Source organism: Microcaecilia unicolor, chromosome 8 (assembly GCF_901765095.1).
Source record: "Microcaecilia unicolor chromosome 8, aMicUni1.1, whole genome shotgun sequence".
Lineage (NCBI taxonomy): Eukaryota > Metazoa > Chordata > Amphibia > Gymnophiona > Siphonopidae > Microcaecilia > Microcaecilia unicolor.
This window is the reverse complement of record NC_044038.1, coordinates 245,012,486-245,036,920: the sequence shown is the minus strand read 5'-3', so window position 1 is coordinate 245,036,920 and position 24,435 is coordinate 245,012,486. Positions and strand designations below refer to the sequence as shown.

The 24,435-nt window shown below is 50.3% G+C and overlaps 1 protein-coding gene across 1 annotated transcript in view; it reads right to left on the bottom strand.

Moving 5' to 3' along the window:
* Window positions 1-24,435, bottom strand: part of RBL1 (RB transcriptional corepressor like 1) — a 389,513-nt gene that overhangs the window by 290,265 nt on the left and 74,813 nt on the right. Inside the window, 2 exon segments of the mRNA XM_030211607.1 lie at window positions 4,091-4,251; window positions 8,736-8,864. Coding sequence (XP_030067467.1) covers window positions 4,091-4,251; window positions 8,736-8,864 — 290 coding nt within the window.

Sequence of the window (24,435 nt, the reverse complement as noted above, 5' to 3'; positions counted from 1 at the left end):
AAAAAAATAAAAATAAAACCTTTTTGCCAGCCTCAAATGTTATACCCAGCTCCATGACAGCAGTATACAGGTCCCTGGAGCAGTTTTAGTGGGTGCAGTGCACTTCAGGCAGGTGGACCCAGGGCCCCCCCCACTACCTGTTAACACTTGTGGTGGTAAATGTGAGCTCTCCAACCCCCCCCAAAGCCCACTGTACCCACATGAAGGTGCCCCCCTTCATCCCTAAGGGCTATAGTAGTGTTGTACAGTTGTGGGTAGTGGGTTTTGGGGGCGATTTGGGGGGCTCAGCACACAAGGTAAGGGAGATATGTACCTGGGATTATTTTGTGGTCCACTGCAGTGCCCCCTAGGGTGCCCGGTTGGTGTCCTGGCATGTGGGGGGGGGGACCAGTGCACTACAAATGCCTTGGATTTGGCCGGGTTTGAGATGGCCGCCATTAGTTTCCATTATCGGCGAAAACCAATGGCAGCCATCTCTAATGCCGCCGATCTCTAAGAGATTTGGCTGGCCCCGACCGTATTATCGAAACAAAAGATGGCCGGCCATCTTGTTTCGATAATACAGTCAGGTACGCCGCTTGACGGGGTCGAGATGGCCTGCCCCGTTCGGTTATGGCCCTCCATGGAACTTTGTAAGTCTAAGTGCTTTGAAAATAAGCCTCCTGGTCTACTATGATCTCTATTGCAACCTTGCTATCAGGATAACCTATCTTCCCTGTTATGGTGATATCTTTGAAAGATTGTTCTGAACCATGCGCTTTTGAGCAACTGTCAGCCTTCCCCCCAGGTTCTAGTTTAAATCTGCTCTATCTCCTTTTCAAATGCTGTTGCCAGCATCCTGGTTCCACCCTGGTTAAGTTGGAACCCATCATTCTGGAATAGGCCCCCCCCTTCTCCAAAATGTTTCCCAGTTTCTAACAAATCTAAAACCCTCCTCCCTGCACCAAAGCCTTATCCACTCATTGAGACTCCAGAGTTCTGACTGTCTCTTGGGCCCTGCGCATGGAACAGGAAGCACTTCTGAAAGTGCTACCCTGGAGGTTCTGGATTTGAGCTTTCTATCTAAGAGCCTAAATTTGGCTTCCAGAACCTCCCTCCCACATTTTCTTGTGTCATTAGTATCCACGTGAACCAAGACAGCAGGCTGCTCCTCAGCACTGTCTAAAATTTTATCTAGGTACCGCGTGAGGTCTGCCACCTTTGCACCAGGCAGGCAAGTGACCAAGCAATCCTCATGTCCACCAGTCACCCAGCTATCTACATGCCTAATGATTGAATCTCCAACTACAATGGCAGTCCTAATCCTTCCCTCCTTGAAAGAAACCCCTGGACACACATCCTCAGTGTGAGAGGATGTTGCATCCCCTGGAGGGCAGGTCCTCACTACAGGATCACATCCTGCCTCCACAGTGATGCTCCCTTCAGAAGACCTTTCTCCTCCATGGCAGCACAGAAGTTGCCAGACTGGAGGTAGGACTTCTCTACTACAGTGGGGGAAATAAGTATTTGATCCCTTGCTGATTTTGTAAGTTTGCCCACTGACAAAGACATGAGCAGCCCATAATTGAAGGGTAGGTTATTGGTAACAGTGAGAGATAGCACATCACAAATTAAATCCGGAAACTCACATTGTGGAAAGTATATGAATTTATTTGCATTCTGCAGAGGGAAATAAGTATTTGATCCCCCACCAACCAGTAAGAGATCTGGCCCCTACAGACCAGGTAGATGCTCCAAATCAACTCGTTACGTGCATGACAGACAGCTGTCGGCAATGGTCACCTGTATGAAAGACACCTGTCCACAGACTCAGTGAATCAGTCAGACTCTAACCTCTACAAAATGGCCAAGAGCAAGGAGCTGTCTAAGGATGTCAGGGACAAGATCATACACCTGCACAAGGCTGGAATGGGCTACAAAACCATCAGTAAGACGCTGGGCGAGAAAGAGACAACTGTTGGTGCCATAGTAAGAAAATGGAAGAAGTACAAAATGACTGTCAATCGACAAAGATCTGGGGCTCCACGCAAAATCTCACCTCGTGGGGTATCCTTGATCATGAGGAAGGTTAGAAATCAGCCTACAACTACAAGGGGGGAACTTGTCAATGATCTCAAGGCAGCTGGGACCACTGTCACCACGAAAACCATTGGTAACACATTACGACATAACGGATTGCAATCCTGCAGTGCCCGCAAGGTCCCCCTGCTCCGGAAGGCACATGTGACGGCCCGTCTGAAGTTTGCCAGTGAACACCTGGATGATGCCGAGAGTGATTGGGAGAAGGTGCTGTGGTCAGATGAGACAAAAATTGAGCTCTTTGGCATGAACTCAACTCGCCGTGTTTGGAGGAAGAGAAATGCTGCCTATGACCCAAAGAACACCGTCCCCACTGTCAAGCATGGAGGTGGAAATGTTATGTTTTGGGGGTGTTTCTCTGCTAAGGGCACAGGACTACTTCACCGCATCAATGGGAGAATGGATGGGGCCATGTACCGTACAATTCTGAGTGACAACCTCCTTCCCTCCGCCAGGGCCTTAAAAATGGGTCGTGGCTGGGTCTTCCAGCACGACAATGACCCAAAACATACAGCCAAGGCAACAAAGGAGTGGCTCAGGAAGAAGCACATTAGGGTCATGGAGTGGCCTAGCCAGTCACCAGACCTTAATCCCATTGAAAACTTATGGAGGGAGCTGAAGCTGCGAGTTGCCAAGCGACAGCCCAGAACTCTTAATGATTTAGAGATGATCTGCAAAGAGGAGTGGACCAAAATTCCTCCTGACATGTGTGCAAACCTCATCATCAACTACAGAAGATGTCTGACCGCTGTGCTTGCCAACAAGGGTTTTGCCACCAAGTATAGGTCTTGTTTGCCAGAGGGATCAAATACTTATTTCCCTCTGCAGAATGCAAATAAATTCATATACTTTCCAAAATGTGATTTTCCGGATTTAATTTGTGATGTGCTATCTCTCACTGTTACCAATAACCTACCCTTCAATTATGGGCTGCTCATGTCTTTGTCAGTGGGCAAACTTACAAAATCAGCAAGGGATCAAATACTTATTTCCCCCACTGTATGTCACTGTAGGCCTCCTCTATAAGCCTCTGTCCGCCTCAGGTCCTCCAGGTCTGCTATTCCAGCCTCCAGAGATCAGACCCATTCTCTGAGGGTAGCCCTCGAGTACACACATATGACTTCTCACCAACTGGGAGATAATGAAATATGTGACACTCAGTGTAAAAGACTGGATAGCCCCCATCTCGCTTTTGGACTGCTGTCTGCATATTATTATTGGTTATTTCTTAAGTTGCTAATGGAGTGGGAATATATAAACTAAAGTCCCCTAAGATTTCTAGTTACATGCTAGGAAATATTTAGTTTTTATTATTATACTGTAATTAGTAGGTCCCTCTAGGGGTCTAAGTAGACTGCATTTCAAAGAGCTAATTAATGGCTGATAGATATCCTAATTAAAATTTGTAGCCTCCTAATTGGTTCAAGACCAATAAGTCAGAGGTCAGGCCAGGGGTGAGTTGGAGACCGAGAAACAGGACCTCCTAGCTCCACCCGGGGGGAGGGGGAGACTTGAGGGATCTGCACTTGAACACTGGATGGGAAGACACCTGCGCGTGCACAGTGGGATGCTGCTAGAACTTTATTTAAAGAAATACACGCTAGGCAGTGTCCACACTGGGCTCCCTCAGATGACATCACCCACATGTGAGAATACCTCTGGCCTGCTTGTCCTCAGAGAATTATCATTACCATAGACAAAAAAGTTACACATATCAGCTCAAGACACCAACAAAAAGAAACAGAATCAAAATATTCTGAAATAGCCCTCAACCTAATACACATTTGACTTTATGTCACATAAAGCTCTAAGAAAGGTGTGAGTTCTAACAACCGAGAGAACAGTTTAAATCTCATGTACATGTTTTGCACAGATTAAACTTACAAGATAAGAAACAGCTTAAGACAATGAAGCAAAGTATAAAACTTAATGTGTAGCTCAACCATGTAATTCAGAATTCCTGCAGAATACTTTAGAAATATTTCTAAAAAAAAATTACTAGTAAAGATACCTTTCTATCAAAGAGTTTACAAATGTAGGGTTTGAAGTAATGTTCCTTTATCCCTTTAGCTTCCACAGTTATCCCATCATGCAGCTCACAAAGCATGCTGATGATACAGCAAAGCTCCTCTGAGGGTTTGCAGATAGTAGTTGGGAGATCAGTAGGCAAAGCTGCAATACAAACAAGCATAAACAGAATTAAGACTAAAATTGTAGTGAGTAGGATAAAGGTGTAGTCCAAACTCAGGAACACCAATGAAAACAGCAGCCCTAGCCTTGCACTTGTTCTGGGGCATGTCACTGCCAACTGAGCGGCATAGTTACAACCCAGAGAAATGTGTGATTATACGTATAATACTGTGTCTAAATAATGAGCATGTGCAGAATTGTATAACTCCACATAATCTGTTCAAACCAACAGAAGGTGGAGTCAGTGATTCAAATGCAGCTGGTGCTCTCTGCTCTCCTGCACTGTGCATTCTTCTAGGCAGGGCCAGTCTGCCTAGGGCAGCATCAACATGGCACTCTGCCTAACCTAGGCCCAGATGCATAAAGGTCGCTGTAAAGAATCCATCTGTATTTCCAATGCAGAAATACAGAAGGATTCCCAAAGTGAATCGCATGCAAATGAGCTGCTTGCTGCTTTTGCGAACAGGGTTCATTTGCATGTAATAAGGGGAAGCCAGTTGGTCAGCTGAGCATGTACAAAGCAGCCAATAACTAAGCGTGGCTGTTCTGCGCATCCTTCAGACATCTTTCATACAACTTTTCAATACTTTTTTTTGTTTGTTTGTTTTCTGCTGGATCTTACTTTCAGCCACCTGCAGAACAAGGAATGGACTGACTACACCATCAGAGAAAGAGGGGAGGAGAGGGAGGGCTACATTCTCTGACCCCGTCCTCGCTATAGAGCAGTGACAAGAGGAATGGCTCCGCCTCTACTAGGCCTTCCTCCCCACCTCTGTCGCAAGCTCAGCAGCAGCAATACAGCTGGTTCACACTTTCAACCCCTTGAATATTTTGCTAGCCAGTTTTTCCAGGCCACAAAGAGACGAGGTCTGGGAGAGGCGTGCCTACCTGGAGAGGGCTAGCCCGCAGGAAGATGTTTTTCAGACGTGCTCTAGAGATGAGCTGTCCAGCAGACAGATTTGTATATGGTTTCATACATCCAAAGAAGACGTGTGTGTGAAAGCCGGTGTAGCTTTTTTTTTTTTTGTGTGTGCTCAGGGCTGCTGATACTGCTCACGCATAGCCAAGGAGGTTACAGGAAGGGCAGCTGACTGTAGGGGCAAAGACTTTTCTGCTCTCGTTCCCTCTCTCTCTCCCTCTTGCCCTTGCTTTTCTCTCAAAGAGGCTCTTACAATAATGTGTTGCGGCCTTTGCTGACATTCTGCTAGGGGGTTAAATAGCGCTTTGCTCTCACGTCTTCTGCAAAAGAGGACCCTGTGGCTGTAGATTACTAGCAAGAACTGTCAGGACAGACAGCTCCAGATCTCCCGTTAAATTTTCACTGTTAAAAGGTAGGGGCTGCTTCTGTGCATCAGTCAGAAAATGGCTGTGCATTGCTTTGCATGCACATTTGTACAGTAATTAGCTCATTATAATAGATTTGCATACAACTTTCATTAGCTGCTACTGTGAAAGGAAAAGAGCTCAGAGAACCCTTTTGTGCATGTCTCGTTGTACTCCTTCTCGCTAAACCCACTAGAACTGGTGTAAAAACCACACTGCTGGCCCATTAGGTTTTGTGCATCTGGGCCCTAATCTTTGCACTTATGGGAGTCCTATATGGGTGGCATTCCTTCCCTTCTCCCACCCAGAAGTGCCAAAATCTCCACTTCCCTATTCCACCTTGAGGCATCCAGCAGTTTCCCTACCTTACCTCCTCAGGGCAGCATCAGCAAAGTAATCAGCGTATCTAAAGGAGACACACAGTGCATGCTAAAGGCCTGCTGCATTCTGCCCTCTCCTAAACAGGGCTGTCACACTGGTGCCACCCTGGAGTAGGTAGGGAAAGGGGAAGAAAAGCTGCTGCTGAACATTTCAATATTGGACACCTCAAGAAGGGGAGATATGGAAAGGGAGATGTTAGCCCCCTTTGTATGTGGGGGGGGGGGGGGGGGGCGTTGAGAGAGAAAGAGGAGATGCTGAACTACGGGGGGGGGGGGCAAGTTAGGAAACAACTGAGTTGCGCCTGGGGGGCACACAGCTGAAGGTTTGCCTACATTATCAGATACCCTTGGGCCAATCCCATTTCCAGGATGCTGTCAATGCAGACCCCAAAGTCCTGTGCTGTACTAGCAAGACAGAACAGCACCATGCTGATCACACTTTGCTAGGACCATATGGTACAGGATGGCCACGAGGGAGTTGCATCTAAATCACCACATGGCTGCTGTGCATAAACTAGACAGAAAGGCTAAAGAGATGGAGATCAGGGGGAGAACTTGGATAAGGAACTTACTGGGGGAGACAAGGGACTTAGATAATATAGAGAGAAGACTGTAGAGTATAATGATACGTGGGATGGGAGATGAGATGGGGTAAGGAATGGGTGTATGGAAAAGATGGAAGAGTTGCAGATGACAGAGGGTAAGGGAACATGTGTGAAAGGAGAAGTGAGCTGGAGGAGACAGGGGTTGAGGGGAAGCGCTGGGGACAGAGCTAAAGGGACCTACGTGGAAGGGAAAGTGAACTGGGAGAAATGGGAAAAGGGGATGAGTATATGGCAGAGTCACATACATATACACACACCTATGTCCAAGTCAACACATTGTCACAAGGGCACACCCATTCACTGTCTCTCATTCACACACTGAATGCAGAAATATACACATGCATTTCACCCTCTCCGACTCAGCCATGGACAAGCAATCCAGTCCCCTGTGGTAACCCCTCCACCCACTCAAACATACCAAACCCAGCTGCTTATGCCCACAAAAGCTTAACCTGACCTACTCATTTCACTCACTCAAAAACATCACACCTAGAAGTCATTCAATGTACATCTCACACACTGAAGTCTATTACTTACTAGCTATGCAGTCACATATTCGCTAACATACTGCGTTCACTTCCTCGCCCAACATACTTCACTAGCAGGCTCAGTTTTGAAAGAGATGGACGTCCAAAAAGTGTCACAGAGACATCCAAATAGGTATAATCGAAACCGCATATTGGACGTCTTTATCGGAAGTCCATCGCAAGGACGTCCAAATCTCAAGGGGGCGTATCAGAGGCGTGTTCAAGGCGGGACTTGGGCGTTCCTAAGACTTGGACGTTTTGAGTTGGATCTGTTTCTATTACGAATAAGGCACAAAAAGGTGCCACAGTTGACTACGGAAGGAAATCGGGGATGACCTCCCCTTACTCCCCCAGTGGTCACTAACCCCCTCCCACCTCCAAAAAGAGCCTCAGATGTCATATTCAGGTCCATGACAGCAGCATGCAGGTCCCTGGAGTATTTTAGTGCACTTCAGACAGGTGGACCCAGGCCCATCCCCCGACTACCTGTTACACTTGTGCAGGAAACTGTGAGCCCTCCAAAACCCATCAGAAACCCACTGTACCCACATATAGGTGCCTCCTTCACCCGTAAGGGCTATGGTATTGGTGTACAGTTGGGGGTAGTGGGTTTTGGGGGGCTCAGCACACAAGGTAAGTTGCTGTGTACCTGGGAGCATTTTATGAAGTTCAATGCAGTACCCCCTAGGGTGCTCGATTGCTGTCTTGGCATGTCAGGGGGACCAGTCTACTAAAAATGCTGGCTCCTCCCACATCCAAATGGCTTGAGTTTGGACGTTTTAAAGTTGGACGTCTTTGTTTCGAAAATCAAAGACATCCAAATGGCAAAACACCCAAATCCAAGGACGCCCATGGTATTTTCGAACACAAAAGATGGACGTCCATCTTTTTCGAAAATGACCTTCTCCCCGCCTCTGAATTTGGACGTTTTACAAAGATGTCCAAATTCCGACTTAGACGTTTCTTTCGAAAATGCCCCTCTAGGTCACTCTACACATGCAGTCACATACTCAGTAAATAGCATGAGACATCTGGTACAGAAGAAAGAAAAGGATCCAACAGAAAGGAAAGCAAACATAAAATCTGAAAAGGTTTTTATTAGATAAAATGAATTATAATCAACATCCAATTTGGTTATGTTTCAAACAATCTTCAGCAGGACAAACAGTGAAATAGTTGAAACTGATTAATTCCAGGAGAAAAAATACTGATAAATAAAATTTCCTAAATAACTCACATCTAGCATATAAAAAAAAAAAAATACAGCCAGATATAACTACTGTAAAAGCAGGAGGCACGGTATTAAGTGTGCAAAATTGTAAAAATTATAAGAGTGACAGAGTTGAGCAGAACCAGTAGGAAAGACAAAGATGGAAATTACTATGAGAAAGGACAGAGAATGAGCAGTGAGAGCTATAAAAGAGGAAGGAGTTAAGATTAACAGAAGGGGTTTTGAGAAAGGGGAACGAGTGTTTTCCTTATGAGAACAGCATTTTTTTTCTTTCAATAGTTCCTAAAAAAAAAAAAAAAGTGAGCTGAGTGAGCTGACCAGTAGGGGTCAACATGATTACTGGTATTCCCTCACAAACCAGTAGGTTATAGTATGAAGTGTATCAGAATACAATAATTACCTCTGAATGAAGGATTTAACAAATCTTTTCTGTTCGGACACAGAAGCACATTTGCATAAATCAGATCCAAACAGCAAAGCAGTAAATGATAGGAATTTACCAAATCGTCTCCAATCATACGGAAATTACCTTTAAAAACAAAGAACACATAACAAACTAAACCATGAAGTACTGAAATGGCAGATGTATGCCCATTCACTGCACTGAACAACAAAAAGCATTATACAACAACAAATCCTCCCCCCCCCCTCCCCCCGGGCAAACCATGACATTTAAATTGTAGTAGGAGCAAAATAATTTTTTTAAGTTATTCAGCTCTCTGTTAAAAAAAACAATCCTGTAAAATGATCTGTTGGCTTTGATTCCTTATTTTATTGCTGGTAAAATAAAGTTTTTAATATTTTAAATAGAGTGCCTAAATGTAACTCACCTTGAGCAATTACTGAAAAAGGCGTGATCAAAATCCAAATAAATGCCTAATCTACATAAACAGCTATAAATACTAGAAGCCCAATATTCGATGCTAGTAATCCAAGTAGCTGGTACCCACATAACTAGTGCTCACTAAAGCCAACCAATGATTTTCAGTGGCATTATCCAGATATCAAAATTGAAAATAATCTCTGACCACCTCAGCACTATCTGGGTTGTGCAAAGGTGGTCCAGGACCAGAACACTAAAGCTGATATTAACAGTACCTGGATAACTACAAATTGATCAATCAGTCTATACTTAATTATTCAATGCCAGCATCCAGGTATTGGTCAGCACTGGATATCTGGGTTCAACTAAAATATTGATGTTGGCATTTAAATTCCGTGTTGAATATGGTACTTAGAAGATGGAAGATCAAATTTTATCCTTCTTTATGGCAGAGGATGCCAATTTTCAATTTTCTGAAAATCCCAAGATGGTCTGTACTTCAGAAGAGCGAATGATACATACCTGTAGCAGGTGTTCTCCAAGGACAGCAGGCTGATTGTTCTCACGACTGGGTTGACGTTTACCGGCAGCCCCCTCCGACTGGAAAAGAACTTTGCGGGAGGTCCCGCACGCAGGGCACACCCACTGCGCATGTGCGGCCGTCTTCCCGCCCGTGCGCGACCGTTCCCGCTCAGTTGAATGACAAGCAAAGGAATGAGGGAAAAAATGCAACTCCAAAGGGGAGGAGGGAGGGTAGGTGAGAACAATCAGCCTGCTGTCCTCGGAGAACACCTGCTATAGGTATATATCATTCGCTTTCTCCGAGGACAAGCAGGCTGCTTGTTCTCACAACTGGGGTATCCCTAGCTCTCAGGCTCACTCAAAACAAGAACCCAAGTCAATTGAACCTCGCAACGGCGAGGGCATAACAGAAATTGACCTACGAAGAACAACTAACTGAGAGTGCAGCCTGAACAGAATAAAATCGGGTCCTGGAGGGTGGAGTTGGATTCAAACCCCAAACAGATTCTGCAGCACCGACTGCCCGAACCGACTGTCATGTCGGGTATCCTACTAGAGGCAGTAATGTGATGTGAATGTGTGGACAGATGACCACGTCGCAGCCTTGCAAATCTCTTCAATAGTGGCTGACTTCAAGTGGGCCACTGACGCTGCCATGGCTCTAACACTATGACCCGTGACATGACCCTCAAGAGTCAGCCCAGCCTGGGCGTAAGTGAAGGAAATGCAATCTGCTAGCCAACTGGATATGGTGCATTTCCCGACAGTGACCCCCTTCCTATTGGGGTCGAAAAAAATAAACAATTTGGTGGAATGTCTGTGGGGCTGTGTCCACTCCAGATAGAAGGCCAACGATCGCTTGCAGTCCAATGTGTGCAACTGACGTTCAGCAGGGCGGGTATGCGGTCTGGGAAAGAATGTTGGCAAGACGATTGACTGGTTAAGATGGAACTCCGACACCACCTTTGGCAGGAACTTATGGTGAGTGCGGAGCACTACTCTGTTATGATGAAATTTAGTATACGGAGCATGAGCTACCAGGACCTGAAGCTCACTGACTCTACGAGCTGAAGTAACTGCCACCAAGAAAATGACCTTCCAGGTCAAGTACTACAGATGGCATGAATTCAGTGGCTCAAAAGGAGGTTTCATCAGCTGGGTGAGGACGATGTTGAGATCCCATGACACTGCAGGAGGCTTGACAGGGGGCTTTGACAAAAGCAAGCCTCTCATGAAGCGAACGACTAAAGGCTCTCCAGAGATGGCTTTACCCTCTACACGATAATGGTATGCACTAATTGCACTAAGGTGATTCCTTACTGAGTTGGTCTTGAGACCAGACTCTGATAAGTGCTGAAGGTATTCAAGCAGGTGCTGTGCAGGACAAGAACGAGGTTCTAGGGCCTTGCTCTCACACCAAACGACAAACCTCCTCCACTTGAAAAAGTAACTCTTTTTAGTGGAATCCTTTTGAGAAGCAAGCAAGACACGGGAGACTCACTCAGACAGACCAAACAAAGCAAAATCTATGCCCTCAACATCCAGGCCGTGAGAGCCAGAGACTGAAGGTTGGGGTGCAGAAGCGCTCCGTCATTCTGCGAAATGAGAGTCGGAAAACACTCCAATCGCCATGGTTCTTCGGAGGACAACCCCAGAAGAAGAGGGAACTAGATCTGACGGGGCCAAAAAGGCGCAATCAGAATCATGGTGCTGTGGTCTTGCTTGAGCTTCAGTAAGGTCTTCCCCACCAACGGTATGGGAGGATATGCATACAGGAGGCTGTTCCCCCAATGGAGGAGAAAGGCATCTGACGCCAGTCTGCCGTGTGCCTGAAGTCTGGAACAGAACTGAGGCAGCTTGTGATTGGTCTGAGAGGCGAAAAGGTCCACCGAGGGGGTGCCCCACTCGGAAGATCTTGCGTACCACTCTGGAATGGAGCGACCACTCGTGCGGTTACATGACTCTGCTCAGCCTGTCGGCTAGACTGTTGTTTACGCCTGCCAGGTATGTGGCTTGGAGAAGCACGCCAAACTGGCAGGCCCAATGCCACATCCTGACGGCTTCCTGACACAGAGGGCGAGATCCGGTGACCCCCTGCTTGATGATGTAATACATTGCAACCTGATTGTCTGTCTGAATTTGGATAATTTGGTAGGACAGCCGATCTCTGAAGGTCCTCAGTGCGTTCCACACCGCTCGGAGCTCTAGGAGGTTGATCTGAAGATCTTGTTCCTGGGGGGACCACACTCCCTGGGTGTGCAACCCATCAACATGAGCCCCCCACCCCAGGCGAGATGCATCAGTCGTCAGCACTTTCGTGGGCTGCGGAATTTGGAATGGGCGTCCCAGAGTAAAATTGGTCCGAACTGTTCACCAGCGCAGCGAATTGCGGCAACTGATGGACAGGTGGATGACATCTGCTAGATTCCCGGTGGCTTGGTACCACTGGGAAGCTAGGGTCCATTGAGCAGATCTCATGTGAAGACGAGCCATGGGAGTCACACGGACTGTAGAGGCCATATGGCACAGGAGTCTCAACATCTGCCGAGCTGTGATCTGCTGAGACGCTCTGGTCTGGGAAGCGAGGGACAGGAGATTCTGAGCTCTCGCCTCGAGAAGATAGGCCTGAGCAGTCTGTGAATTCAGCAGAGCTCCTATGAATTCCAGAGATTGGACTGTCTGGAGATGGGACTTCGGGTAATTTATCACAAACTCCAGCAGCTCCAGAAGTTGAATAGTGCACTGCATGGACCGAAGAGCTCCTGCCTCTGAGGTGCTCTTCACCAGCCACGAATAGAATAGAATCCCTGCCCTTCCTGCCCGGGCTCGACCGCATTGGCGCTGAGAAGGGCGGAGAGTTCCTATGCAAGTACCCGCTTGTGATGGGAGCTGAAGGATTGAGCTCCCGGTGGACAATTTGGTGGGGTGGAGATCAAATTCAGGGTGTATCCGCACCGCACTATTTGGAGAACCCACTGGTCGAAGGTTATAAGAGGCCACCTTTGGTGAAAAACTTTCAACCTCCCCCCGACCGGCAGGCCGTCCCGGCATGGCTACTTTGATGGCGGCTATGTTCCCATGGATCCAGTCAAAAGCTAGTCCCCTGCTTTTGCTGTGGAGGCGCAGGGGGCTGCTTAGGCGCACGCTGTTGATGGGAACGAGCGCGCTGGGACTGTCCCTGTGCCTGAGGAGGCCTTCGGGCCACCTGGGTGTACCTACGCTTGCTGTAAGCGTAGGGTGCAGCCTGCCGGGCCCGGGAAAAACGTCCACCTGCGGAGGTGGATGCTGAAGGCGCCCGGTGGGAGAGCTTGTCGAGAGCGGTTTCCCGCTGGTGTAGTTGGTCCACCAACTACTCGACCTTCTCGCCAAAAATGTTATCCCACCGGCAAGGGACATCCGCCAGCCGCTGCTGGGTACGGTTGTCCAGGTCAGAGGCATGCAGCCAGGAAAATCTGCGCATCACTATACCTTGGGCCGCAGCTCGAGATGCCACATCACAGGTGTCATAGATACCCCTGGACAGGAACTTGCTGCACACGCCTTCAGCTGCCTGACCACTTCCTGAAATGGCCTGGACTGCTCCGGAGGGAGCTTGTCAACCAGGTCCGCCAGTTGCCGCACATTGTTCCGCATGTGGATGCTCGTGTAGAGCTGGTATGATTGGATTCTGGTCACGAGCATGGAAGATTGGTAGGCCTTCCTCCCAAACGAGTCCAGAGTGCGAGACTCCCGCCCAGGGGGCGCCGAGGCGGTATCCCTCGAACTCCGTGCTCTCTTGAGAGCAGAGTCCACAACCGCCGAGTCATGAGGCAATTGAGGCCGCATCAACTCTGGGTCTGAGTGGATTCTGTATTGGGACTCCACTTTCTTGGGGATGGTGGGATTAGATAGTGGCTTCAACCAGTACCGAAGCAGTGTCTCCTTAAGGACATTGTGCAATGGTACCGTGGAAGACTCTCTAGGTGGTGATGGATAGTCAAGGACTTTGAGCATTTCCGCCCTCGGCTCATCCACAGTAACCACTGGGAAGGGAATGCTGATAGACATATCCCTGACAAAAGAGGCAAAGGAGAGGCTCTCAGGAGGCGAGAGTTTCCTCTCCGGTGAAGGAGTGGGGTCGGAGGGAAGGCTCACAGACTCCTCTGAGGAGAAATATCTGGGGTCCTCCTCGTCCCCCCACGAGGCCTCCTCCTCGGTGTCGGACATGAGCTCTCTCAGCTCAGACCGCAACCGGGCCCGTCTCGACTGCGAGGAACCACGTCCACGATGATGGCGTCGAGTGGTGGACTCCCGCATCGGCGGTGACGAAGCTCCCTCCATCGACGTCGACTCCACCTGAGTGGCGGTCGACACCGGTGCCACAACTGGCATCGGCGGCCTCATCACCGGACCAGAGCGCACCGGCGCCTCCATCAACGGCGCCAAGGGCGCAAGCACCCCCAGTGCCGGCAGAGCTGGCGCATCAGCCCTTCCAGGATCCCCGGAAGGATGGCTCGGAGGCACTCGTCTAGGCCCGCTGTCGGGAAAGGCAGGGGGGCCGGTGTGGGCGCCGGTACTGCAAGCTGCTCGGGTCCAGGAGACGGTACCGAGATACCCGACAACCGGCGCAGCGACACCTCTTCAACCGAGGGGGAACGCTCCTCCCGGCACTGCCGCTTCCTGGGCGTCGAGTCCTCCCTCGATGTCCCGGAGCTGCCAGTCCCTTCCGTCGTGGGCGACCAATGACGGTGCTTTTTGGCCTTCTTCCGATGTCCGTCATCGGCGCTCCGCAGAAGGGACGAGGAGGAGGTGGAGCCCCCACGGCCTCAAGGTATCGGATCCGACAGGGTTCGGTCCCGATGGCCCTGAGCAGCGGGAGTGGCCGGGGCAGACTGCCCGCGTGGCTGCTCACCACCGCCGTCGCTGGCAGGTCGCCGGGCCAAAGGTACCTGTGCTCCTGGGGTTGATGCCATAGTTGGCGCCGACGCCGTCGACATCGGTACCGGCACCGAAGACCCGGCTGTCGACACCGATGCCATCGAGGTCAACGTCAAGGGGCCAGCGCAAGTTCGAAAAAGACGGTCCCGAACAACTTGCCTCGTCACCTGCGTCCGCTTCCATAAGCCGAGCCACAAGGTGCACGTCTTGGAATTATGCTCCGGGCCGAGGCACTGGAGACACCAAGCGTGAGTATCGGTCTGCGAGATCTGCCGGCCGCACCGACCACACTTCTTGAATCCGCTCGGGACCTTTGAGGACATCGACGGAAAAATCGCGTCGGCAAAGTCAAAATCGTCGATGGTGGCGGTGAAAAGCACACCCGAAAAAGAAAAGAAACGACCGCGCAGCCACAAGGCCGCGACAACGCACCCTTGCGACTAAGAACGACGAGGGAAAAACTTCTCTACTATTGTTTTGTTTTGTTTTTTTACAAAGAGAAAAAGAAACGCGAACGCGTAACAACAAGAAAAGAAAAACGCGGGCTAGGCCGCAATCCGATTTCCGGGGCTGACTAGGAGAGGGACAAAGACACGTCTCTCTCCAGCGCGGAAAGGAAAAAAACTGAGCGGGAACGGTCACGCACGGGCGGGAAGACGGCCACGCATGCGCGGTGGGCGTGCCCTGCGGCGGGACCTCCCGCGAAGTTTTTTCCGGTCGGAGGAGGCTGCCGTGGACGTCAACCCAGTCGTAAGAACAAGCAGCCTGCTTGTCCTCGGAGAATATTTTTTACTCCATATATTTTGCAGAACTTCTTTTTGAAAATGAGGTATAAGCTATAATCAAAGGGCAATATAATATGAAAATATAAAGGACCAAAAACGATGATGTAGTACAAAAAGCTTTTGGCATCACATAACAAAAGCGATCTTTGTTGGTTTTGAAGTTCACATTGTAAAAGGAGAAACTGTCTTACCAGACCACTCCAAAACCTGTGGGTTGTGCCCATTACCCATTAGATGTGGAGACAGAGATTCTAGAATTCATTGCAGCATTATTAACTCTGGCCCAATCACTTTGCTTCACCATGTTAGGAATGAAGTTTTATGGAAACTTCTTAGGATAACAGGGGAATATAGGTTGTGTTTAACAAAATGGAAATCGGGGGAAACTTTTCTTTCTGAGAATAGCTGAGAGATTTAGGCCTGACTATGATGCAACCCTAGCTGGTTCTCTCTCTGTAATTCACCTTTGGTTATTTTCAAACCACAATGTTTAAATTGGACCTAAAAATAACCAGGGTGGATGTGAAGCGACTGTTCACGCTATCCAAAAATACTAGGACTAGAGGGCATGAGTTGAAGCTACAGTGTGGTAAATTTAAAACGAATCGGAGAAAATTTTTCTTCACCCAACGTGTAATTAGACTCTGGAATTCGTTGCCGGAGAACGTGGTACGGGCGGTTAGCTTGACGGAGTTTAAAAAGGGGTTAGATAGATTCCTAAAGGACAAGTCCATAGACCGCTATTAAATGGACTTGGAAAAATTCCGCATTTTTAGGTATAACTTGTCTGGAATGTTTTTACGTTTGGGGAGCGTGCCAGGTGCCCTTGACCTGGATTGGCCACTGTCGGTGACAGGATGCTGGGCTAGATGGACCTTTGGTCTTTCCCAGTATGGCACTACTTATGTACATTTGGAAAAGAACATCTGGGGTGAGCTGACATGGTATCCATGAAATTACAGATACCTAAGAATAAGCAGCTCAATATGTGCCAGATAGGATAATCAGCTATGATGAGCTGGACAAAAGAATCACACAGTGCTAGTGATATGCAACTTATCCTTAAAATCGAGCGTGGTACCGGAAGATTGGAGGGTGGCCAATGTAACGCCGATTTTTTTAAAAGGCTCCAGGGGAGATCCGGGAAATTATAGACCTGTGAGTCTGATGTCAGTGCCGGGGAAAATGGTAGAGGCTATTATTAAAACAAAATTACAGAGCACATCCGAGGACATGGATTACTGAGACCAAGTCAGCATGGCTTTTGTGTGGGGAAATCTTGCCTGACCAATTTACTTCAATTCTTTGAAGGAGTAAACAAACATATGGACCAAGGAGAACCGGTTGATATTGTGTATCTGGATTTTCAAAAGGCATTTGACAAGGTACCTCATGAAAGGCTACAAAGGAACTTGGAGGGTCAAGGGATAGGAGGAAATGTCCTATTGTGGATTAAAAACTGGTTGAAGGATAGGAAACAGAGAGTGGGGTTAAATGGGCAGTATTCACAATGGAGAAGGGTAGTTAATGGGGTTCCTCAGGGGTCTGTGCTAGGACCGCTGCTTTTTAATATATTTATAAATGATTTAGAGATGGGAATAACTAGCGAGGTAATTAAATTTGCTGATGACACAAAGTTATTCAAAGTTGTTAAATCGCGACAGGATTGTGAAAAATTACAAGAGGACCTTACGAGACTGGGAGACTGGGCGGCTAAATGGCAGATGACGTTTAATGTGAGCAAGTGCAAGGCGATGCATGTGGGGAAAAAGAACCCGAATTATAGCTACGTCATGCAAGGTTCCACGTTAGGAGTTACGGACCAAGAAAGGGATCTGGGTGTCGTCGTCGATAATACGCTGAAACCTTCTGCTCAGTGTGCTGCCGCGGCTAGGAAAGCGAATAGAATGTTGGGTATTATTAGGAAAGGTATGGAAAACAGGTGTGAGGATGTTATAATGACGCTGTATCGCTCCATGGTGCGACCGCACCTTGAGTATTGTGTTCAATTCTGGTCGCCGCATCTCAAGAAAGATATAGTAGAATTGGAAAAGGTGCAGCGAAGGGCGACCAAAATGATAGCGGGGATGGGACGACTTCCCTATGAAGAAAGATTAAGGAGGCTAGGGCTATTCAGCTTGGAGAAGAGACGGCTGAGGGGAGACAAGATAGAGGTATATAAAATAATGAGTGGAGTGGAACAGGTGGATGTGAAGCGTCTGTTCACGCTTTCCAAAAATACTAGAACTAGGGAGCATGCGATGAAACTACAGTGTAGTAAATTTAAAACAAATCAGAGAAAATGTTTCTTCACCCAACGTATAATTAAACTCTGAGATTCTTTGCTGGAGAAAGTGGTGAAGGCGGTTAGCTTAGCAGAGTTTAAAAAGGGGTTGGATGGTTTCCTAAAGGACAAGTCCATAAACCGCTACTAAATGGACTTGGGAAAAAATCCACAATTCCGGGAATAACATGTATAGAACGTTTGTATGTTTGGGAAGCTTGCCAGGTGCCCTTGGCCTGGATTGGCCGCTGTCGTGGACAGGATGCTGGGCTCGATGGACCCTTGGTCTTTCCCAGTATGGCATTACATATGTACTTATGTACTATATGTGTGATGGAGATACTAGCAAGAACCAATGGTGGAATGCCAAAGTGCCTAAATGTTCCCAGCAACCTAGTACATCATGATTGAGCATTTTTCATTTGGGTCCATTATGTGAATTCATTATAGACAGACATGAACCTGAGGCAAAATGGGAGAAGAATAGGGGAAGTTGTTTTAAAGCGAATGCTACATACCTGTAGAAGGTATTCTCCGAGGACAGCAGGCTGATTGTTCTCACTGATGGGTGACGTCCACGGCAGCCCCTCCAATCGGAAACTTACTAGCAAAGTCCTTTGCTAGCCCTCGCGCGCCCGCGCGCACCGCGCATGCGCGGCCGTCTTCCCGCCCGAAACCGGCTCGAGCCGGCCAGTCCAGTATGTAGCAAGACAATACACTTCAAGGGAAGACACAACTCCAAAGGGGAGGCGGGCGGGTTTGTGAGAACAATCAGCCTGCTGTCCTCGGAGAATACCTTCTACAGGTATGTAGCATTCGCTTTCTCCGAGGACAAGCAGGCTGCTTGTTCTCACTGATGGGGTATCCCTAGCCCCCAGGCTCACTCAAAACAACAACCATGGTCAATTGGGCCTCGCAACGGCGAGGACATAACTGAGATTGACCTAAAAAATTTACCAACTAACTGAGAGTGTAGCCTGGAACAGAACAAACAGGGCCCTCGGGGGGTGGAGTTGGATCCTAAAGCCCAAACAGGTTCTGAAGAACTGACTGCCCGAACCGACTGTCGCGTCGGGTATCCTGCTGCAGGCAGTAATGAGATGTGAATGTGTGGACAGATGACCACGTCGCAGCTTTGCAAATTTCCTCCATGGTGGCTGACTTCAAGTGGGCTACCGACGCTGCCATGGCTCTAACATTATGAGCCGTGACATGACCCTCAAGAGCCAGCCCAGCCTGGGCGTAAGTGAAGGAAATGCAATCTGCTAGCCAATTGGATATGGTGCGTTTCCCTACAGCCACTCCCCTCTTGTTGGGATCAAAAGAAACAAACAATTGGGCGGACTGTCTGTGGGGCTGTGTCCGCTCCAGATAGAAGGCCAATGCTCTCTTGCAGTCCAATGTGTGCAGCTGACGTTCAGCAGGGCAGGAATGAGGACGGGGAAAGAATGTTGGCAAGACAATTGACTGGTTCAGATGGAACTCCGACACAACCTTTGGCAGAAACTTAGGGTGAGTGCGGAGGACTACTCTGTTGTGATGAAATTTGGTGTAAGGGGCCTGGGCTACCAGGGCCTGAAGCTCACTGACTCTACGAGCCGAGGTAACTGCCACCAAGAAAATGACCTTCCAGGTCAAGTACTTCGGATGGCAGGAATTCAGTGGCTCGAAAGGAGGTTTCATCAGCTGGGTGAGAACGACATTGAGATCCCATGACACTGTAGGAGGCTTGACAGGGGGCTTTGACAAAAGCAAACCTCTCATGAAGCGAACAACTAAAGGCTGTCCTGAGATCGGCTTACCTTCCACTTGGTAATGGTATGCACTGATTGCACTAAGGTGAACCCTTACGGAGTTGGTCTTCAGACCAGACTCCGACAAGTGGAGAAGGTATTCAAGCAGGGTCTGTGTAGGACAAGAGCGAGGATCTAGGGCCTTGCTGTCACACCAGACGGCAAACCTCCTCCAATGAAAGAAGTAACTTCTCTTAGTGGAGTCTTTCCTGGAAGCAAGCAAGATGCGGGAGACACCCTCTGGCAGACCCAAAGAGGCAAAGTCTACGCCCTCAACATCCAGGCCGTGAGAGCCAGGGACTGGAGGTTGGGATGCAGCAGAGCCCCTTCGTCCTGCGTGATGAGGGTCGGAAAACACTCCAATCTCCACGGTTCTTCGGAGGATAACTCCAGAAGAAGAGGGAACCAGATCTGACGCGGCCAAAAGGGAGCAATCAGAATCATGGTGCCTCGGTCTTGCTTGAGTTTCAACAAAGTCTTCCCCACCAGAGGAATGGGAGGATAAGCATACAGCAGACCTTCCCCCCAATCCAGGAGGAAGGCATCCGACGCCAGTCTGCCGTGGGCCTGAAGCCTGGAACAGAACTGAGGGACCTTGTGGTTCACTTGAGATGCGAAGAGATCTACCAGGGGGGTGCCCCACGCCCGGAAGATCTGTCGCACCACACGGGAATTGAGCGACCACTCGTGAGGTTGCATAATCCTGCTCAACCTGTCGGCCAGACTGTTGTTTACGCCTGCCAGATATGTGGCTTGGAGCACCATGCCTTGACGGCGAGCCCAGAGCCACATGCTGACGGCTTCCTGACACAGGGGGCGAGATCCGGTGCCCCCCTGCTTGTTGACATAGTACATGGCAACCTGATTGTCTGTCTGAATTTGGATAATTTGGTGGGACAGCCGATCTCTGAAAGCCTTCAGAGCGTTCCAGATCGCTCGCAACTCCAGAAGATTGATCTGTAGATCGCTTTCTTGGAGGGACCACCTTCCTTGGGTGTGAAGCCCATCGACATGAGCTCCCCATCCCAGGAGAGACGCATCCGTGGTCAGCACTTTTTGAGGCTGAGGAATTTGGAAGGGACGTCCCAGAGTCAAATTGGAGCAAATCGTCCACCAATACAGGGATTCGAGAAAACTCGTGGACAGGTGGATCACGTCCTCTAGACCCCCGGCGGCCTGATACCACTGGGAGGCTAGGGTCCATTGAGCAGATCTCATGTGAAGGCGGGCCATGGGAGTCACATGAACTGTGGAAGCCATGTGGCCCAGCAATCTCAACATCTGCCGAGCTGTGATCTGCTGGGACGCTCGCACCCGCGAGACGAGGGACAACAAGTTGTTGGCCCTCGCCTCTGGGAGATAGGCGCGAGCCGTCCGAGAATCCAGCAGGGCTCCGATGAATTCGAGTTTCTGCACTGGGAGAAGATGGGACTTTGGGTAATTTATCACAAACCCCAGTAGCTCCAGGAGGCGAATAGTCATCTGCATGGACTGCAGGGCTCCTGCCTCGGATGTGTTCTTCACCAGCCAATCGTCGAGATATGGGAACACGTGCACCCCCAGCCTGCGAAGCGCCGCTGCTACCACAGCTAGGCACTTTGTGAACACCCTGGGCGCAGAGGCGAGCCCAAAGGGTAGCACACAGTACTGGAAGTGGCGTGCGCCCAGCTGAAATCGCAGATACTGTCTGTGAGCTGGCAGTATCGGGATGTGTGTGTAGGCATCCTTCAAGTCCAGAGAGCATAGCCAATCGTTTTGCTGAATCATGGGGAGAAGGGTGCCCAGGGAAAGCATCCTGAACTTTTCTTTTACGAGATATTTGTTCAGGGCCCTTAGGTCTAGGATGGGACGCATCCCCCCTGTTTTCTTTTCCACAAGGAAGTACCTGGAATAGAACCCCAGCCCTTCTTGCCCGGATGGCACGGGCTCGACCGCATTGGCGCTGAGAAGGGCGGAGAGTTCCTCTGCAAGTACCTGCTTGTGCTGGAAGCTGTAGGACTGAGCTCCCGGTGGACAATTTGGAGGTTGAGAGGCCAAATTGAGGGTGTATCCTTGCCGGACTATTTGGAGAACCCACTGATCGGAGGTTATAAGAGGCCACCTTTGGTGAAAAGCTTTCAACCTCCCTCCGACAGGCAGGTCGCCCGGCACTGACACTTGGATGTCGGCTATGCTCTGCTGGAGCCAGTCAAAAGCTCGCCCCTTGCTTTTGCTGGGGAGCCGCGGGGCCTTGCTGATTCGCACGCTGCTGACGAGAGCGAGCGCGCTGGGGCTTAGCCTGGGCCGCAGGCTGTCGGGAAGGAGGATTGTACCTACGCTTGCCAGAAGTATAGGGAACAGTCTTCCTTCCCCCGAAAAATCGTCTACCTGTAGAGGTAGAAGCTGAAGGCTGCCGGCGGGCGAACTTGTCGAATGCGGTGTCCCGCTGGTGGAGAGACTCTACCACCTGCTCGACTTTTTCGCCAAAAATGTTATCCGCACGGCAAGGCAAGTCCGTAATCCGCTGCTGGACTCTATTCTCCAGGTCGGCGGCACGCAGCCATGAGAGCCTGCGCATCACCACACCTTGAGCAGCGGCCCTGGACGCAACATCAAAAGTGTCATAAACTCCTCTGGCCAGGAATTTTCTGCACGCCTTCAGCTGCCTGACCACCTCCTGAAAAGGCTTGGCTTGCTCAGGGGGAAGAGCATCAACCAAGCCCGCCAACTGCCGCACATTATTCCGCATGTGTATGCTCGTGTAGAGCTGGTAAGACTGGATCTTGGACACGAGCATAGAGGAATGGTAGGCCTTCCTCCCAAAGGAGTCTAAGGTTCTAGCGTCCTTGCCCGGGGGCGCCGAAGCATGTTCCCTAGAACTCTTAGCCTTCTTTAGGGCCAAATCCACAACTCCAGAGTCATGAGGCAACTGAGTGCGCATCAGCTCTGGGTCCCCATGGATCCGGTACTGGGACTCGATCTTCTTGGGAATGTGGGGATTAGATAATGGTTTGGTCCAGTTCGCAAGCAATGTCTTCTTCAGGACATGGTGCAAGGGAACAGTGGACGCTTCCTTAGGTGGAGAAGGATAGTCCAGGAGCTCAAACATTTCAGCCCTGGGCTCGTCCTCCACAACCACCGGGAAGGGGATGGCCGTAGACATCTCCCGGACAAAGGAGGCAAAAGACAGACTCTCGGGAGGAGAAAGCTGTCTCTCAGGAGAGGGAGTGGGATCAGACGGAAGACCCCCAGACTCCTCGTCAGAGAAATATCTGGGATCTTCCTCTTCCTCCCACGAGGCCTCACCCTCGGTGTCAGACACAAGTTCACGGACCTGTGTCTGCAACCTCGCCCTGCTCGACTCCGTGGAACCCTGTCCACGATGGGGGCGTCGAGAGGTAGACTCCCTCGCCCGCATCGGCGAAGCTCCCTCCGCCGACGTAGTCGGGGAGCCTTCCTGGGAGGTGGCCGCGGTCGGTACCCGCACGCGGTACCGACGTCGGGGACCTCAACCTGGGCGATGGGCCAGCCGGCGCCACGCTCGACGGTACCGGTGGCGCAAGCACCGCCGGTACCGGAGGGGTAGGGCGCAACAGCTCTCCCAGAATCTCTGGGAGAACGGCCCGGAGGCTCTCGTTTAGAGCGGCTGCAGAGAAAGGCTGAGAGGTCGATGCAGGCGTCGACGTCAGTACCTGTTCCGGGCGTGGAGGCTGTTCCGGGCTGTCCAGAGCGGAGCGCATCGACACCTCCTGAACAGAGGGTGAGCGGTCCTCTCGGTGCCGATGCCTGCTGGGTGCCGCATCCCTCGGCGACCCAGAGCTCTCGGTGCCGACACGGGGAGGAGACCGGTGTCGATGCTTCTTCGATTTCTTCCGAAGCATGTCACCGGAGCTCCCCGGCACCGACGAGGAGGACGTCGAATCCACCCGTCGCTTCCTCGGGGCCGAGACTGAAGAAGGTCGATCTCGGGGGGGCTGTACCGCAGGAGCCCTCAGGGTAGGCGGAGACCCACCCGAGGGCTCACCGCCACCAGCAGGGGAATGGACAGCCCTCACCTGCACTCCACCCGATGCACCACCGTCCGACGACATCAGCAGACGAGGTCCTGGTACCACCGACGTCGATGCAGCTATCCGATGTCTCGGCGCCGATGCAGAGGCCCGATGCCTCGATGCACTCGATGCAGGGGCGGCCGAGGAAGATGGTCTGGACGCTGACGACGTCGATGCACTCGAAGATCCCGGTGCCGATGCCGACGAAGAGCCCGAGAACAACACGTTCCACTGGGCTAGTCTCGCTACCTGAGTCCGCCTTTGAAGCAGGGAACACAGACTGCAGTTCTGAGGGCGGTGCTCGGCCCCCAGACACTGAAGACACGACGAGTGTCGATCAGTGAGCGAGATAACCCGGGCGCACTGGGTGCACTTCTTGAAGCCGCTGGAAGGCTTCGATGTCATGGGCGGAAAAATCACGCCGGCGAAATCAAAAGCCGAAATGGCGAAATTCGAAGCACCAAATTTAGAGGGAGAAAAAATCTCGACCGAGGCCGAAAAAAGGCCTACCCCGACGACGAAAGAAAACTTACCGGGGCAAAAAAGCTGGAAGTACGGGGAGGATTTACACGAAACCCGGCGGGGGGTTTCCGGAGCACTTCCCGACTAGGACAAAGCTTTCCCGAAGGAAAAAAACACGTTCAAACTAATTGGACGCGCGAGGTCGACTTTCCGGGGCTCGACACGGCGAAAACACGACCGTACCGAGTGCGGACAAAAGAAGACTGGCCGGCTCGAGCCGGTTTCGGGCGGGAAGACGGCCGCGCATGCGCGGTGCGCGCGGGCGCGCGAGGGCTAGCAAAGGACTTTGCTAGTAAGTTTCCGATTGGAGGGGCTGCCGTGGACGTCACCCATCAGTGAGAACAAGCAGCCTGCTTGTCCTCGGAGAACATCCCTTACAAGCACAGCCTTACTATGGCACAAGCACCCCCGGTACCGGAGGGG